Raw genomic sequence first — 16812 nt, 5'->3', positions numbered from 1 at the left:
GATTGACTATATTGTTGTTATAGTACCTCGCCATCTTTTTGTGTTATCAATAAATAGAGTTGGATGTCCTACGAAGCCTTTTTTTACTTATCAAGTGTTCGCACCAAGTGCGGCAATGTACTGTTGCAATATATAGAAATGTATCATAACATTGAACAGCGATAGACGCCAATACAGCAACTATGTAACTAAAACACGAGCTCGTCTTCTTTGCTCATTGACTGTATGTATACCTAAATAATACAACATAATTATTATGAAGCATAAACATTTGCCGCGAAGTGAGACGTCGCGGGCAAGTCACTGCATGGGCTATAGGTTCGTACAAAAATATTAATATACGGGGGAGTGCAAGTGCAAACAAGTGAAAGGAACCATCAGCTGGTGCGCGTTATATAAATACAAACATTAGAGAAATCGCTTCGCCATCCGATGGTGAAAGGCACGTGGCTAATTCGCTTCCAATTTTGACCAAAAGATCGCCGTCCCTTGAGATTCAAATGAAAGGTAGAGTTCGTATCCGGGGCATCGGGAAATGAAACGCAATCGCACATTCATAATTCGTGTAATCGACATCGTGTCGCACGACAGCGCGCCCGTCGGCCGCGCGCCGCCGGCACCCTTAAACTATACAAACTAAAACATCTGAAACATTTAAACGATTCTAACAAACAACTTATATAATTTACTGGAAAGAAACAGACTTGAAACGTACTTAAAGTAAATCTACAGCCTCCAGGACAAATCCCGAAAGCTAAATGAATAGGTTAAAACAGCAAAATGAATGACAGTTAAATTTTAGATAGACTTACACGCCTAGAATTTTTGAACCAACAATTAATTGTTAAATGATACAGAAATAATGTAACTATTTGATATAATTAACAATTGAGTGTAGAAAAATGTAATCGTCGCTCCTGCGAGAAGACGCAACGATCATGTACATGTATACTTAAGTTTACGTATATTAGTAATGTTTTCGTTTTGATCAACATTTGGTTCGTGGTTAGCACGTACCGTCCTTTGGTATTACAAACAACAGACAATCCGTTGCGCGTACATTGTGTACATTCCTGACTCACGGTGCATCGGCTCACTGGGTTTCACGTGAACACAATTACTCAACAACCCAGCCCCGTGACGTCTACAAAACCGTACCAATTCCACGTAGCACCGCATTTCTATTGTTTCATACCAAAGTACATGCTCGAATAATTTTACAATATGCACAATATATCCAACAATATCTTAAAATAGATAATATATTTCCTTTACATGAATGTACTTTTTGGACTAGACGTTAAGTTCTGATATAACACTTTGTAAATTTATAGAAACACGTGTCGCGCCAAAAATGCCGTCGAACACGAGCAGGCTTTAATCATCAATAGAATAAGACACAAACTTTGTACTGAGGTTAACATTATCGCATTCGGTGTGAATATTTCTTAGTAAAACACAAAATTCAACCGACAGGAAGAACGCAAATGTAACTGTACTTTTTAGTTTTACCTGTAAATTATAGTACAATGGCCAAAGAAAGAAGACAATTTTTTAATCTAATCTCTGGAAGCTGTGTATTGTGTCAACTTGTCAATATCAATGGTAACTTAATTGTGATGGAGGTTAGTAATCCTAAGTATAAACTAAATGTAAAGTGCGTTATATCTGACGACATCAAGCGAAAGTACAGATTTAAAGACAATAGATTCACGTATATATTACATCACAGCAAATGCCTGAGAGTCATAAACTTAATCCTAATACTTAATCGGTAATATAAGATTGTCAAAACATAATTTCGTCAAACTTAAAACATAAACATAACTTCGTTGTCCGAACTACTTAATCTTTGGCCTGCAGATCCCATCGCGTCGTCCTCTCTATTGCACACTCGCGCCAAGAGCTTCATACAACTTCACCTTAACACTAAACATTAAGTTAACACTGAGAAGGGAATTTATTAAATAACTATAAAAATATACTCTAATGGATAATGTATAATGGTACAATCTGACAGATGAAATGGAAAGACAAATTCGAAATTAAGTACAAAGTAAACGATCAATAGTTATGGCAACTTCTACGCTAACTCTAGCAATAACTTAAACATAATCGTCTAGCGTACCGGAATGTTCGCGACCTGACCGACCGTATATCCTAGCGCACTTATTAATAATGGTAACAACAATCAAACATCAAAAATATTATATCAAAAATTTGTTAGATCTAAACAACCTTTAAAAGTTCGAATATGAAACATCTCGCCGTCGTCATAGAACCATCAGTAAAAATACAATAAAAATTCACTTAAAAAAATAATATGGACACTTTAACGAGCCGGGCTTACAACCGTTAATTGACCGGAGCTGTCGACCTTATCCGGAACATCCGGAACGACCCGGGCGAAACTTGCCCGATCGAAAACTGTATCGATGACGCCTACGTCGCCCGCTCCTCCGTACACCGAACACTTTCTTCTGCACCTTCCTCTCTTCTGGATTACATTCAATGAGCGACACAAATATATCCTTACACGTTTAAAACATCGTTGCTAATTAATTGAGCTATTTCAACAATACTCTGCGCTTCGCCTCCGCGAGATCTCCGTCGAGATCTTTCTCTGCCTTACTTTTAACATTAACGCACGTCTCCACTCCCGCCTCGCTCTGAGCTTCATCAAACATGGAAAAGTTTTATTTAACCTACATTTCTTGTTCGCTTAAACTAAGGATGTGTCATGTCGTGAACGTCGAATTCCGATTTCACTTTTACGAAATTAGGATTGTCCGTCTTGAAGTCCGGACCCTTGTGGCCGAACTGGTAGACCAGTCGGGCGGTCGGCACGGAGACGAGCACCGCTTGCCGGTAGTGGTATCTCATCGCTCTGCTGAACTTCTCGAACGTCATGTTGTCATTTTGCTTCATCGTCCCCCATAGCTTCGCGACTTCGTCCGGTTTGACGAATCTGTAACAACAAAACAACATTTTGAGTTATTGAGTCATTTGAAATTTAGTTCAGAAAATTTCGCAATATAGTATGTATAAAGGCACATTGCATATGCAAGTCGGTGCAACGCCTTAGATTAGTCGACGCAATACGGACAATGTTATCAACTAAGTACCCCGAGGCTACATTCAACCTCGATAAAACCAATGAGTTAATCGAAGTTATTAATAAACCTATCGGTGTAATACCGTTGGTCAATTTCCCAACGATTACAAAAGCAATTTCTTTCCGATCCAAGGTTCGAATGCAGACAGCAAGGTTATCCTGATAAACAAAGAAAATAGCCTCGTAGTCCTTGCTGACGCCATTGCACAAGAAATAAATGGAACAATACCTAGATATTGTTAACAATAAGCATTTGCCAATAGATATGCCTTTATCGAGGTCTATACAGCCATTTGTGATATTACATGTTGTAAATTGAGTACAAAGCTGGAGTAGGTGATCCCAAAGGATTCTAATGCTTCCTGGAACCAAATGGGACTAAACGTGGAACAAAGTAATTTACCGTCAATTTCGTTTGCTCTTATATTATACATGCAATGTTTTATAAATATGGAAAGCGAAATGAACTTGCTATAAAGTACTATTACAGAAAAATACATAATATAATAATACGATTAACATATTTAATAATATAACATGTAGCGATACAATACGCATCAAGTGCATCGGATGTATCGCCGGCAGTCGAGGCAAATCGGAGTGGAAAATCTAATAACATATTCCTACATATAATTTGCCGCTCATTAAATGAATTCTCAGGCACCGGCTTATATAGATGCGCGGCACAAATGAAACAGGTATTCGAACAACCGTGTCAAGTTCTGATGCAAAACGTCCTGATAATTGTGCGCCGAGTCAAGGCCCACTTGTTGCCGCCCGTGTCGGTGCAATCGCGACGACTCTTACCAATAATTCACTGTCTTTTGGTGCGTCTGTTCGTTTAGATTCACTAACACGGTTTTATTTTATTTATGTACCTACACCCTGATCTTTTAAATTGGTTTATATGTTACAGGATACAACTATAAGCTTGGAATGTGACATGTGGAAGTTTAGAAGTAGAATCGCTGGGCTGCGCAACCGCGACGGATTCGCGAGCATGTCCGCGGACGATCGCTAGCGTGAGTTGTGCGGACGGCGTAATTTACGGCGCGACGCTCAGCGCATTCGACCTTGCCCAAGATCGTCCGATGAGAAACGCTACTGACAGGCAACGCGCTCTTAACGCATAACCATTACAATTAAAATAAATAAAGGGTGAAGCGGACCTCGTGATATTTGGTAACTTTAACGCGTGATCTTGATCTTATCACGACGGCTGCAACAAGCCTGTTTACTTATTAATCACACTTATTTGTTACCAATTCTCATTGAACCTGTTTATACATCGCCACACTTTAAAATGTAACGTGATTTCAGTTATTATTTATAAACGATTGGACTGAGATTTATTGTTGATCTGATTTTTATTTACAAACAGTCTTTTGTTATATTTAAAAATAATTCATGTGGTTGCCTGTCATTATGTAGTATGCATGTAGTATGCAATATTGTTTATGTAAGCAACTACACGATATAGTTGAGTCACAGACGTGACTTATGTTTTTTTATAATCATGCTCCTCCTTTGACGGGGTCCTTATTAATTTGATTGGTATTTTATTGGACAATCGAACTTGAATAAATAATAGTTAAATTGATATCGCGCTTGAGTTTTACGGCCGCTCGTAAACTTAATGCCGCATTAAAGGTTCCAGTTGCCGCTGAGGTGACGCTGCACAGGTCGCCGTCACCTCGCCTGACATTTTGCAACGAAGCCGCGGTGCATCGATGACGGTCATTATTTTGATTTGACTGAAGCGAAAAACAACCAGCACACGACCAAGACCAATGATTGTTGATAAAATTTCTTAAATTGTTTTCTTTTACATTCGTTTTGGCCATTGAATATTATAAAACTTAGATTTTCCTTCCTATTTTTAACATTTTTACTATGTAGAGGTTTTTTTCTGTTCAATCTAGAGCGTTTTCCTCGAAGCAATGAGATGATAAGTCATTTTGGAGTGCTACTTCTTTTACCACCAAAAGACCGGCATAGGTGGTAAAACATGGTACACGACAAATTTTTCAAAGGGATCATAATCCTCTGTAGAAAGGGAACGAGACATAGAGGATGATCCTTTTTTGCTATTTATGGATTGTGTATCAAAGTTTTAATGTACCGCATCACTAATTCAATAAATGGTTTTCGAATACTACATGTTTTGGTGAACACATATTTGTAAAAAAAATAAAATAAATTGTGAAGTTCTTGGACCAAACACGGTTTTACCAAGAGGCTTTTAAACATTGGAAGCCGTTCTAAATTCTCGCGATGTATTTCCCAGATGCGTCCGGCAATGGGTAAGGCGACCGCTAATGCGCATAGATTTTAAAGTGGAAACCTGTGTCATTATAAATTGTATTTTAGTGGTCCTACGTCGCTGATGTTCAGCAGATAGCGACCTCGTCGCCTTAATGGACTCCGTGACTACAGTTTTAAGGACTGTAAGTAAATATAACTCCACCGCGACGACGGCGCGCGGCCAATGACTTTCTTTGTTCAACCTCCGAGATTTTTACACGTTCAGTCCATGATATATTGTCAGTTTGTGACCGTTTAGATAAAACAAACTAAATACTTAATTTGTTTATACATTAGCTTTGCAGATGTGGGTCAATGTCTTCACGGTACTAAACGTTAATTCCGAGTGATTTTAATTCTTGTTCTTCTACTTCTTATCTCCTCTTTTGTCATTAGGCAATAAGAATAGGTACAAGAATTAAAGGAAGAAGTAGGATAAGTTACATTCACATTTTTTAGCTTATCAGAAGTTGATGAAACATCAGCGAAATCGCGATAACCATGACAAGGGTGACAAGCCAATTTCACAAATTTATTTCCTGTTTCTTTATTGTTTTATTTCTTTGTTGATTTTTTCTCAGTAGTGGGAGCAAGTTGTGGGAGGGTTTCAAGGCAAACGCGAACCTGTGCGTGGTTCCTTCAATTACCGCCAGACAGCATTCAGTTATGGCTTTTCTTGGTCTCCAGTTTAAGTGGTTTTATATTTGCGTGCCATAGTAGCATTGGAAAACAATGCTAAATAATAAATTCTCGCACTATAGAATTGCCTACTTAATATTTAATTACGATCCATGGCGCCAGTCCACCATGATTACGGATTGTTATTTATTTCATCATCTTGCAATACTCCAATTGAAAGGATATATGCGAGTTATTTGAATGTTCACAGAGGTCGTTCTGCGGTGTTTATGCCAAGCTTTGCTCATAATCGCGTAAATATTTAGAACCATTTCTCACGTCGTCCTTTCGGCTGATACGGAGTGACCTCTAGCGGCAACTGCCAGTCTATCGCGTACCCAACGCGTGCACCTCATTACCGCAATACAAATGAACCTTGTGGCCAATGATAAAGGATTTTAAATTTGATTAAGAGGTAGATAGTTTGATACTTATGGCGGTGTTCGCGCTTCTTGCCTTTACTCTTAATATTAACTGTTAAATATTATTTAATAGAGTATATTAAAAACATGTCATGAAATAACGTCTCTTACCTTATTGCTCTAGAGTTTTCAATCTGGTCAACGTTATAGTTTTACAAATTTAAATATATTTGATTAACTTTAAAAACTTATTTCATTTAGTTCAAAATCCATTTCTGTTTTATCATATATACACATGCATAAACACATGTATGTATATATATATTTTTTCCAATAGGCCTCCATGACAATATCTTCGTAAACATATACACCATATCTTAATGTCCGGATTAAACATATTTTCTCCCCCACAATCAATATAATATATTATGTGTATTCACGAAAGGATATGAACACCTAAAATAAAATTTTCGATTTTCTAAAATGAATGTTTAGGATTTGAATAGCTGTAGGTTGCCGCGTTCCAGCTACGTTTTGGAAGCGGCTTACAGTTCACGTCAAGGCAGCCGACGGAATGTAATAAACAAATGATTGTATGACGGACGGGGTTGCGCGGCCTCAGCGGCAGGTGACTACACGCGGCGTCAACCTCTGCCGGACCCTTGATATGATATCGTTAACCTTCCAACACGAGCGCGGGGCGGTCGGAGCGTGACGCATAGGAATTTGGATGCTGCGCGCGTTGGCGCAAGGCCGGGGCCTTGCGGCGTATCGAGCATCAGCTGGGCCAAGGGGCAGACGTGATGCGCATGTCTGCCCGCCTTCATTTTGAAAATTTAAGGCTTCCGATGGTGTGCCAATGATTTATAATGAAGCCTTTGTCACTTGACCTACTAACACTACTATGATGATCTGAATTTGTATTTGTTAGTAAAATAATCGCAGTGATGCATTTCTTATGCAATACATGAACTCATCTTTTTTGCTCGAGTGTTTCGAGACTCGAAAAAATAATGAGTGACGCATTCTTCCTTTGAATTGGATGTTGCTTATATGTTATTGATTACGTGTTTGTTTTTTTGATACATACATTACTCTATTTAATCTAAAATTTTGTCAGATATGTATTTATTGTTATACTTCTTTCCTGTTATTATAAATCTTATCTAATATTATCTGTATAACCAACTTTAGAGTGCACTGCTTTCTTTAAATGAAAACTTGTAATTGTCATCTGTTATCTTGACAACGTGTAAATATTTGCTAACTGTAACTGTTTCTTCATAAATAAAATTGTTTAAGAGTAATTAGAACAGAAAATAATTGTCAACTTTTTATACAAGACTTTCGCTGCTGCCTTAACAGCATTTGCAGGTTCCTCTGGTTGAAGGCGGCCGCGCGCTGAGGGCCCGTAACCTAAGACCTCTTTGGAGGATTTAAATTCAAGAGTTCCCGGAGGAAACTCGGCTCTGCTGAATAATACTATTTAACTTAATTGAGAATAATTACCTAGATTGCAAAACTATGGAAGAGACAGTAAATAATACACTTAGCTGTAAAGAGTACCCATCAATAAACACCAATGTATCGAGTTTAACGTGAATTTAAAAATATCGCTGCAAATCCTTTGTCGGAACGCGTGAAACATCTACGTGCGCCTGCACAAATACGTGCCGTTAACGTTCTGAATTACCAACAACAAACTGCACCGGTGTTGCTACAAATGAAGGTGGACTGAACGCCTGTGGATACTGCGTGTCGTATCATTTTTCAAAAAGATGGAATCTCTTTTTGTATTACAAAGTGACTTACTCGCCTGCGAAGCAATACGCTGCGTTTCGACCGCCATCTTGTGATAAAAATTGCAAAGAACTGATACTTTCGAATGCACGCAATGTTATTCGTAAAAGATGAAAGTGGCTTTATCCAAGTATAAGACCGCTTATCATTATTTTTAAATTGTCACAATTGTTGAATTCAGGTGGGTAATCTAGGGGCTAAAGAAATGGATATGTAGGAATCTTGCGCGCTAACATTCATAGGTGATCCCCCTTTATGCTTCACAGAAGCGAGCCTAGTCTATTTTGGATATGCCCATCCTAGCCTAGTTCAAGAGTCATCAATTTTCTGGGTTTTGGACAAAGTCCACTTATAATAGTTTATGCCATAGACGATATCAAGTTATTAATCCTCATTTGTGTGGTAATTTTGAAAAAGAGAATACGTTGCAAATTAAATATTTAGTCTGCGAATGCGTGCCGTCCTGCTGCTGGTAATAATACCTCGACCATCAACTGCATCTCGCTGATGACTCAATACTGCCACTTATTTCAGTCGCGAAACCTGTTTCATCGGATCCCCCCCACTTCATCGCAAGGCAAATCTCGATTTGATGCGATGGATGACGCGGTGCGCGAGTCTGGTGAAATATGTGCATACGATTGTCAACAATTACCTGCGGGTATTTCAAAAACTTTTTATTGAGTGCAAAGTAAACTCAGAACTGTGAAAAAACATTAGCCCGTCGCATTTCAACCGAAAACATAAATGAACCTTATTTCAGAATGGTTACTTTAATAAGGAATACTTGTGAAAATAAGTTACATATATTTGAGACTTGCGATCGCAGATAGACATGATCTTAAATAATTCAAATTTTGTACATTAATTATATAGGATTGCCACAGCTCAGAAACAAGTTTCCAGAGGATTTATATCAGCGTACTCTTTGTACAATAATAACACACTGCGATCGCCAACCCGCCTTCTAAGTAAGGCGATAAGCGTATATACTTATCTAAAGAGTGTTCATGTTATATACGTATTGTTGTACCGTTGTTTTCTCTCTATAAAAATCATTTTCGTGCCATGACGAAAATGTGAAAAAAATAGCTGAATTGATCAAGCCATTTATGAACACATTTGTATTTTTTTAGGTCTTTATAGAGCATTATAATTTTGATTTTAATAATATTATGTAACTGTATTAAAACACCACAAATCAAATAATCTGTACATTTTATAATAATTATTAAAAATGAATTCGAACCTAGGTTCCACAGGGTAGGAATATAATACCTACTATGCGGTGTAGAGGTAGGTTGTAACTCCGACTAATAATTTCTCAGCGCATTCGTGACGTATGCAAATTACGAAACCGCAACCTCGACTAGCGCTATGCAAGTCGCGCAGTTCTGCTCAGCCGGGTGGTGTCCTGCGCGCCGGGAACGGGGAAGTACCGCGCGACACAATTATTGCTTACCTTAACTCTAGATATATGATTCGAACTCTCTGTCAAAGATCAGGGCACGTGATTGTTCGTGTTTATGTGTTCAGTGGACAGAGATAAGGAGCAATCGTGACTAGTAATCGACCGTGGGTTCGTTTGCGTTAATAATGAAATAAATTATAAACGAAAATTTTAACTTTTATTCTTAATCCCTAATTATGAAATATGAAAGGAAGGCAATTATGATTTTCATATTTTAATCAAGCAATAAATATCTAGTACATAGTAATTTATAAAAAAAGTCTTGTATGTGTGTGTCTTCTGATTTCTTAGTTATAAGAAACCTTGGAAATTCTAAGAATATTGCAAAGATTATCACAAAAACGTTCCTCTGAGTTTGTTGTGAGCTCTTCTCAGATAAGGACGCGTTTGAAATCCTCGTTGGTTTAAGTTAAAGGATGTCTTCAGAATATGAATAAATAAAATACCATTTGAAGCATCGCTATATTTGAATATCTCTAATCTAACGTCGTATAGCTTCAGTGTTATCAGCATTGAATCATTTTAAATATAGCGGAAGGGCTGGCGAGACAAGCGCGGCTTATCGGGGCTGTGTAATGATACTCCTATATCTAATAACGATCTGTTATCAGCGGAGCAGAGTATGGGCGCCAAGCACACGGACAGCTCGTGTGGACAGGTGATGTTCCAGAACCTTCCGCGGCGTCATCTGCAATGCTAACAGCGCGTCATTCATGCCCAGTCCCCTCCCGATATGTCCCGAATTGGCACCGGTTCGCCATAGACACTACAGTGAAATATAAACCTTATATACTTGATCCAAAAGCAGAAATTAACTTGACAGAGAAACGAAGATGAAATTTACTTTTTTATTAGATTCAAGGCGCGTGCGCATTAATGTTTTCCAGGTATTTCGAGGCGTTTGCGGAGGTAAACAAACATGGTGTAGGGTGGCCATTGTTTAGTGACGAACTTCAGGACACGTCTACTGTGAAATAACGGGAAACTTTATTAAATATTTTAACTTACATTTAAATTAGTTTGAACTATTTTTCCTTAAATTATTGCAAAATTTGACAAATAAGAATATCTGTAATAATTAAAACAATGGTGACTCATATCACAACCAACATCCAGAATGACACGCGGGTTAAAGAACTTTGAGAAGCAAATCAATCGCAACGAAGTGCATTTGGGACAAAGCGGACTGCTGCGCCGGCGCCGGTGCACGAGCCAAATCACAGCCTGCCTTCAAAATTAAAAATTGTCTAACTAGTAGATAAACTAACTTCTTTTATATATAAGTACATCTCTCATGTAAAAATTTGAGTCCAAATATGTTTCCAATGTTAGAACGAAAGTTATTTGAGTGAAACATGAAATGAAACATAAGAACGCAAACGCAAGAGGTGACCACCAAATTAACACTAATCTAGCCAGACATGTTGTTGTTATAAGAGCAACCTTAACACGTTTATTAGAAAAGCCCAATATGACAGAAATTAGAATCAGATTGGGCTGCTCTAAAACATTATATTCATAAAATAAAGTTACCAAGGTTTCAAACTCATTCTGGGCACTCACTCATTAATCATAAAAATCTCTAATGTAGCAAAATCAATTTATTGAAAAAACGCTGTACAAATACACACATGTAAGGCCCGAGTGGAAAATAAATAATACAGAAACAATCATGCGCTGAATAAGCCTCTTACATAGATTTTCAACAGGACCGGTGGAAAGTGGTCTGTCCACTGCCACATGTCGGTTTATATCTTTCGTCTACAGATTTCATCTTAGATTCGATCTTTAAAAAATCTGAAACAGCTCCCGTGAAACGTTTGAGTTCATATACACGAACATACCTAACCTTACTTTCCAACTTGGATAACGTTCAAGTCAAGTCTGAAACATTAAAAGGCTGACACGTGACGGGTACGTGCCGCGGCCGGGTGAATGCATCATTGTTTTCCACAGAGGACAATATAACACTTACGTAAGAACGCAGTCGCATAAACACTGACCGAAGCTTCAACGAGAGAGAAAATAAAAAAATTATCTGTTTTGCGATTGGACCTGTTATGCATTTGTTTGCAGTAATAGTACACAAACTCACACAAGCACATGTCGGGGAATTAGGTCGCACGGGTCCGCGGCCGGACGACGTGCAGTGGTCGCTTGGCCGTAAATCAACGCGGTAACAAATCTTAGCCAAGTCACTCGTCCTTTCCAACTGTTGGCCAAGATGTGTGGATGTGAAATTAAATTGGCTTATTTGGAAATTACAGACGTTTCGCCTTTTCCAGCTTCGACTGCTTCGAATTCCTTTGATGTAACGTTTGTCTTCACTCTCATACTTCAATGCCTTGGAAATATTCCACTGATTAACTTCTGGCTCTTGCTTTCAATCCAAACTTCATCTCTGCTTATATATACCTCTATATTATCTTACAAAGTCAGTTGTGTTTTCAGTCAGCCAATAGAAGCCCCCTGCAAGACTTAGGCCTCCCTCTATGGTCTTGCGCTCCCCCATCCCGGGACTTCCAGCGATCTTCATTATTTCGTCGTTCGACCTAGTGGAAGGTTTACCCACGCCGCGTCGATCGGCTTAGATATTATTTTGTATTAATAGCTTGTAAAATATTCAACGCTGTTAGCAGCTGCGTGAAATTGTTTAGATCATTTGACTTAGAATTTCACGCCTCAGAGAAATTCTAAGGTAAAGCCGAGAGCACTGTCGTGAGTGACGCAACTGCTATAGATGAAATAATCTTAGATAAAATCTTAGTAATCGCAGTCTAGACTTTAAATTTACACTAAATTGTCCATCAAACGAAAAGATCTAGTCGAGTTGATATTTACAAATAGTTAATGGAATCGTTTTCCTTTTTTTTTCAGTGCGTCGCTGAGAGTTATCTGTTACATTTTGTATGAATTCTTTGTCAGATCTGATGGAGTTTAACTACTAGTTTGATACTTTACTTCGGTATATCTCCTATTACTAATTAAAGATTGTTAACTTTATACCGTACATATTAAAATAGCTATCCCTGATATTGCGGCCTCTCCAACATAGAAAAGCCGTAGTCAGCATAGATTTACGAGTCCAACATAAACTACGTCTCTTTGATCGACTTCTCTTTTCAAAAATATGCAAGGTATTTGTTTTTAAGATTGACAAAAGACGATTATTTTTCAAATGACTTATTTCAACTGGTCAATGTGAACATGGATTTCTAATTTAAACTAAGATAATGAGCCACTGTCATAACGGATGTACACTATGTGCTACATCTAAGTAAGCAACCGTTACTCATTTCTGTTTCTAAATGCATTATAGATTGTGAAATGGAAGACCTGAGAGAAGTTAGTACTTAACAGGTACGTCATGTACATGTTCTGAGATAAGGACGTTCATTTATTTCGATTTAGAAAGCCTTCGTGTATCGTCGCATTTTCAGGTCAATATGCATTTCATATTCATAAAGTGTCTGTACGTAGGATTGTACATTTAAACAGCCATAAGTTTACAATAGAGTGGACCCTTGACACTGTTTGCAGTCGTCGCATTAAATACGTCAATTTCTTTATTGCCGCGTAAAAATCCTTTAAAAACCTCTTAACCTCGCGCTGCGGAGGTTCGCGCCTTCGTCCTGACAATTATTTATTTTGTACCTTTTTAACCTTTTGCGGCGACTCTCCGCACCAAAAAAATTGGATATAACGAAGGTAACGTAGGCGTAAGGACATTGGGCCGAGTGTTAATATATGGGGACATTAATTTGGGACGACCTTGTCCCGGCGAGAGCGAAAACACCACGTGAAATTATATGAAATACACGACATACAGGGTGATCGGTTATATGTGTAGAATTAGCACTGGATAAACACATTGGTACAGGTTACTTTTATTTATTCTATTGGTATGTAACAAGATAATCACGGCAGTACAAAGGTTACAGGAACAAATAGTAAACAATTGTTAATTTTAACATGTACTAATTTGAATTTCTCAAACAATATAGAGTTTAATCTTTTAAAACTTCTACACACATATAACCAATCACCTTGTGTAACAGACGTAATAAAATTAATTATCATACGGTAGTATTATTTTATTGATATTATAGACAGTGAGTTTTCTATGTGAATAAATATAAATTTTGTTCAAGTAACAGTTACTAAAAAATGAAAATATATAGATTTCGATTCTAACAGACAATTAGTTTTAATATGTAATTATCATATGTGTATATATTTGTATTGCTATACATTTGAATTCGTGTTTGTAGATAAAGAAATGCAGTTGTTGCGTTAACGCAACTAGACATAGAATAAATGAGATGTACTCTTTAGCTTTTCTTAAGAAAATAGTTCAAACCAACAGCGGTTTAAGAGGCAAACATTCGTTCAGTTTCGCAGATCGGAATGAAATATTTAATATTTAATTGGATATCATAATATGGACATAAAAACTGCACGTGTTGCCGCTGACGAGTTGTTTCGACCTCTCGCTCGTTCGTAACTGCGCAGATGAGACGGCATTATGTAGATCGATATTCGATCGATGGGATCGTCGGGTGCGCTTGCGTCACCGGCGGCCGGGCGGCTTTTTGCACGTGACGCTCAAAGTTACACGAGCGTCACTAGACCAAGTTTTCGGCAGAAGCTGACTGAACTGAACTAAATATGTAAACGTTACAAGTTTCTATTTATACTCTAGTAGTAGTAACCAGATGTGTCGTGGTGCAACCCTCTCGTGCACGTTCAATTCGAGATGCTAATCTTAACAAAGGATTGTCCGCGCCGACCTCACCCGAGGAGCCTTTGCGCTCGACGTAAGAGAAACCAACCAATCCCGTGCAACGACTAACGTACGGGTCCAAGGAGAAGCCTCCGTAACCCTCGAACTTACTGTAAAGAGGTCTAAGACTTAGCGCCTTCAGTCCTCTACTGCCTCAAAGCCAGTAAAAATAAACACCCTCGAGTAAACATTCTCTATTTGCACCAAAAAAAGACTTGGTTTAGTAGGATTGGACAGATGCAGACCATTTCTGTGTATTGTCTCTGGAGATATTAATGCTGTTAGCCCTAAGGCTTTTACAGCTTCGTCGGTACTGAGTTCACGGAGCGGAAGGGTTCGTGAACTAGATAGACCACATGTAAATGGTCCTGTTGGGAATCTATCGAGCAGGTCTATGTCTAGCAATAGACTACATACGGTTGGAACATTTGATCACACTGAGCGAAATGAAACAGGTGATGAAAGACGAGGACCGGTATTTTGCGGAAAATTATGTCAAATATTACGTTTAAAAGTCTTTTGCTCCTTTGTTTGGCTGCAAATCAGTGCGGAGGCCGACGATCGCAAAATCTGTTTTAAAGTAAATAGGAAACATGTTCGGTTTTGAAGTTAGATGTTTAACAGTAATATCAATTTAAAAAAAATTTCAATTTATTTTCAGCAAATATTTGAATTTTTGGAAAAATATTCATCAATTTAATAAAGTTTTAGTAAGTGATGATAAGAATCTGTACATATTTTTAAGAATTATATGTATGCATTGAAGTTTGCGTGTGTGGCGGTTGAGTGTGCGCTGGCGTGGGCGAGCTACCAAAACGTGTTAAAAAGACAACTCTATCGCCCGCTCCGAACATTAAAATATTGCCCAGATAACATTGTAAACAGTAATAAAGTTAATCCGCGACCCGCGGTGCCTGCGATACCAGTTTCATATTTATGGACAACAATTTGAAATTAAAAACTTGTTTTCAATGCACGATTTAATAATACGCAGTTTTCGGCACGCCAAATATTCAACTTGTTTTGTTTCGTTTTGCTAGTGACATGATAAAACCGACCGAAACCCAATAACTATAGAGTTGCAATTGTTTTAAAACATGATGCCCATAGGACGTTTGGTGATGGTGTACGACTGGCGCTGGTGACCCCACCACTCGTGCCTCGGGTGATGGTCACGAGAGGCCCAGGCTCCGCCTCCTCGCACCACTCCTAGCGACCACCGCCGCGTGCCCGAAATGATTTCTTGTTTTATTTTTTGCTGGCCAGCGCTGGCCTTCCGCCATTCCACTGGATATAATTAGACCGACAAAAACTTAATACGAAGCACCTATCGCAAGGTCGTATAAAAACCGCACCAACTACACACTTCAGTAAATTAAAGCGATTACATATCTAATTTGAAACTATGGACTTAGTAGAAGTGTAAGGTAGTCGACATGTAACGCTTCACGGAACCCGAGCAATAAAATGCAATACCTGAAACATTGTTAACCAACTCTCTGGCTGCTGCCATTTCAGAGTGGTCGGGACGGTGACCGCAGGTTAGCGCGAGTACGTAACGGTCATTTAGCAAAACCACGGACTCTCCGCCCGTAGGCGTGTGTGAAACAATCCAATAGATACAAAAAAAAAGAAAATCGATAGAAAGTCGCACACGCTTTTCTCAGTGCCGCCCACGATAGCGCAGCGGACGCTGGGCTTGCAAATTGCTCGCAAGCGACTATAGTCCTTACGACGCGCGCCCTAAGGCGACAATGCGATGCCCGCGTTTTCGCGGACGAGTGTTTACGTTCATTTTCACGTTATCCTCATGCCGTCTCGCTTGCGCACTCCTCCGCTTAATTGCGATAAACTGTATTTATATCTTGATTCCTAAAGATGTGCTACAGTGACGCGCGCCGGCGTTCCACATTATTTTTTTATTCTTCACCTTCCGAAGAAACTTTCAAGGATTTCGCATGAAATTAAAATTAATTACTAAAAAATAACTCAAATCAAAAAATTTACCAACATCAAAATATTTTGCCGAGTCCCTAACATTTGGAAGAAATTAAAGAATTGACTGTCCTCTCTACTCTCCTATCAAGACGGGAAGAAGAAGCAGATCTTGCTGGAGATATATAGTCATCGGACAAGTCTTTTTTCCTATCCTTTATTCAAAATTAGAGCAACCATGTTATCTCGAATCGATCTACAACACGCTAATTTCTGCCGTATGCAGTTAGTTCAAAATTAACCACTCTGTTTGTTCTGGTCAATTGTTATTTCAGCCCCGTGAAAGTGATCACAAAAAAAACTA

At 38.5% G+C, this 16812-nt stretch overlaps 1 protein-coding gene across 1 annotated transcript in view; it reads right to left on the bottom strand.

The window, feature by feature from the left end:
- Positions 1 to 549: 549 nt before the first annotated feature.
- Positions 550 to 16812, bottom strand: part of LOC137932282 (DNA-binding protein D-ETS-4-like) — a 33088-nt gene continuing 16825 nt past the window's right edge. Inside the window, exon 2 of the mRNA XM_068775889.1 lies at positions 550 to 2968. Coding sequence (XP_068631990.1) covers positions 2728 to 2968 — 241 coding nt within the window. The 3' untranslated portion in view covers positions 550 to 2727. The remainder of the gene's footprint in view (positions 2969 to 16812) is intronic.

Source organism: Battus philenor, unplaced genomic scaffold (assembly GCF_028537555.1).
Source record: "Battus philenor isolate CCGP_79_NKW_IND1 unplaced genomic scaffold, ilBatPhil1.0.hap1 SCAF_9, whole genome shotgun sequence".
NCBI classification, from domain to species: domain Eukaryota; kingdom Metazoa; phylum Arthropoda; class Insecta; order Lepidoptera; family Papilionidae; genus Battus; species Battus philenor.
This window is presented reverse-complemented; position numbering and strand designations above follow the sequence as displayed.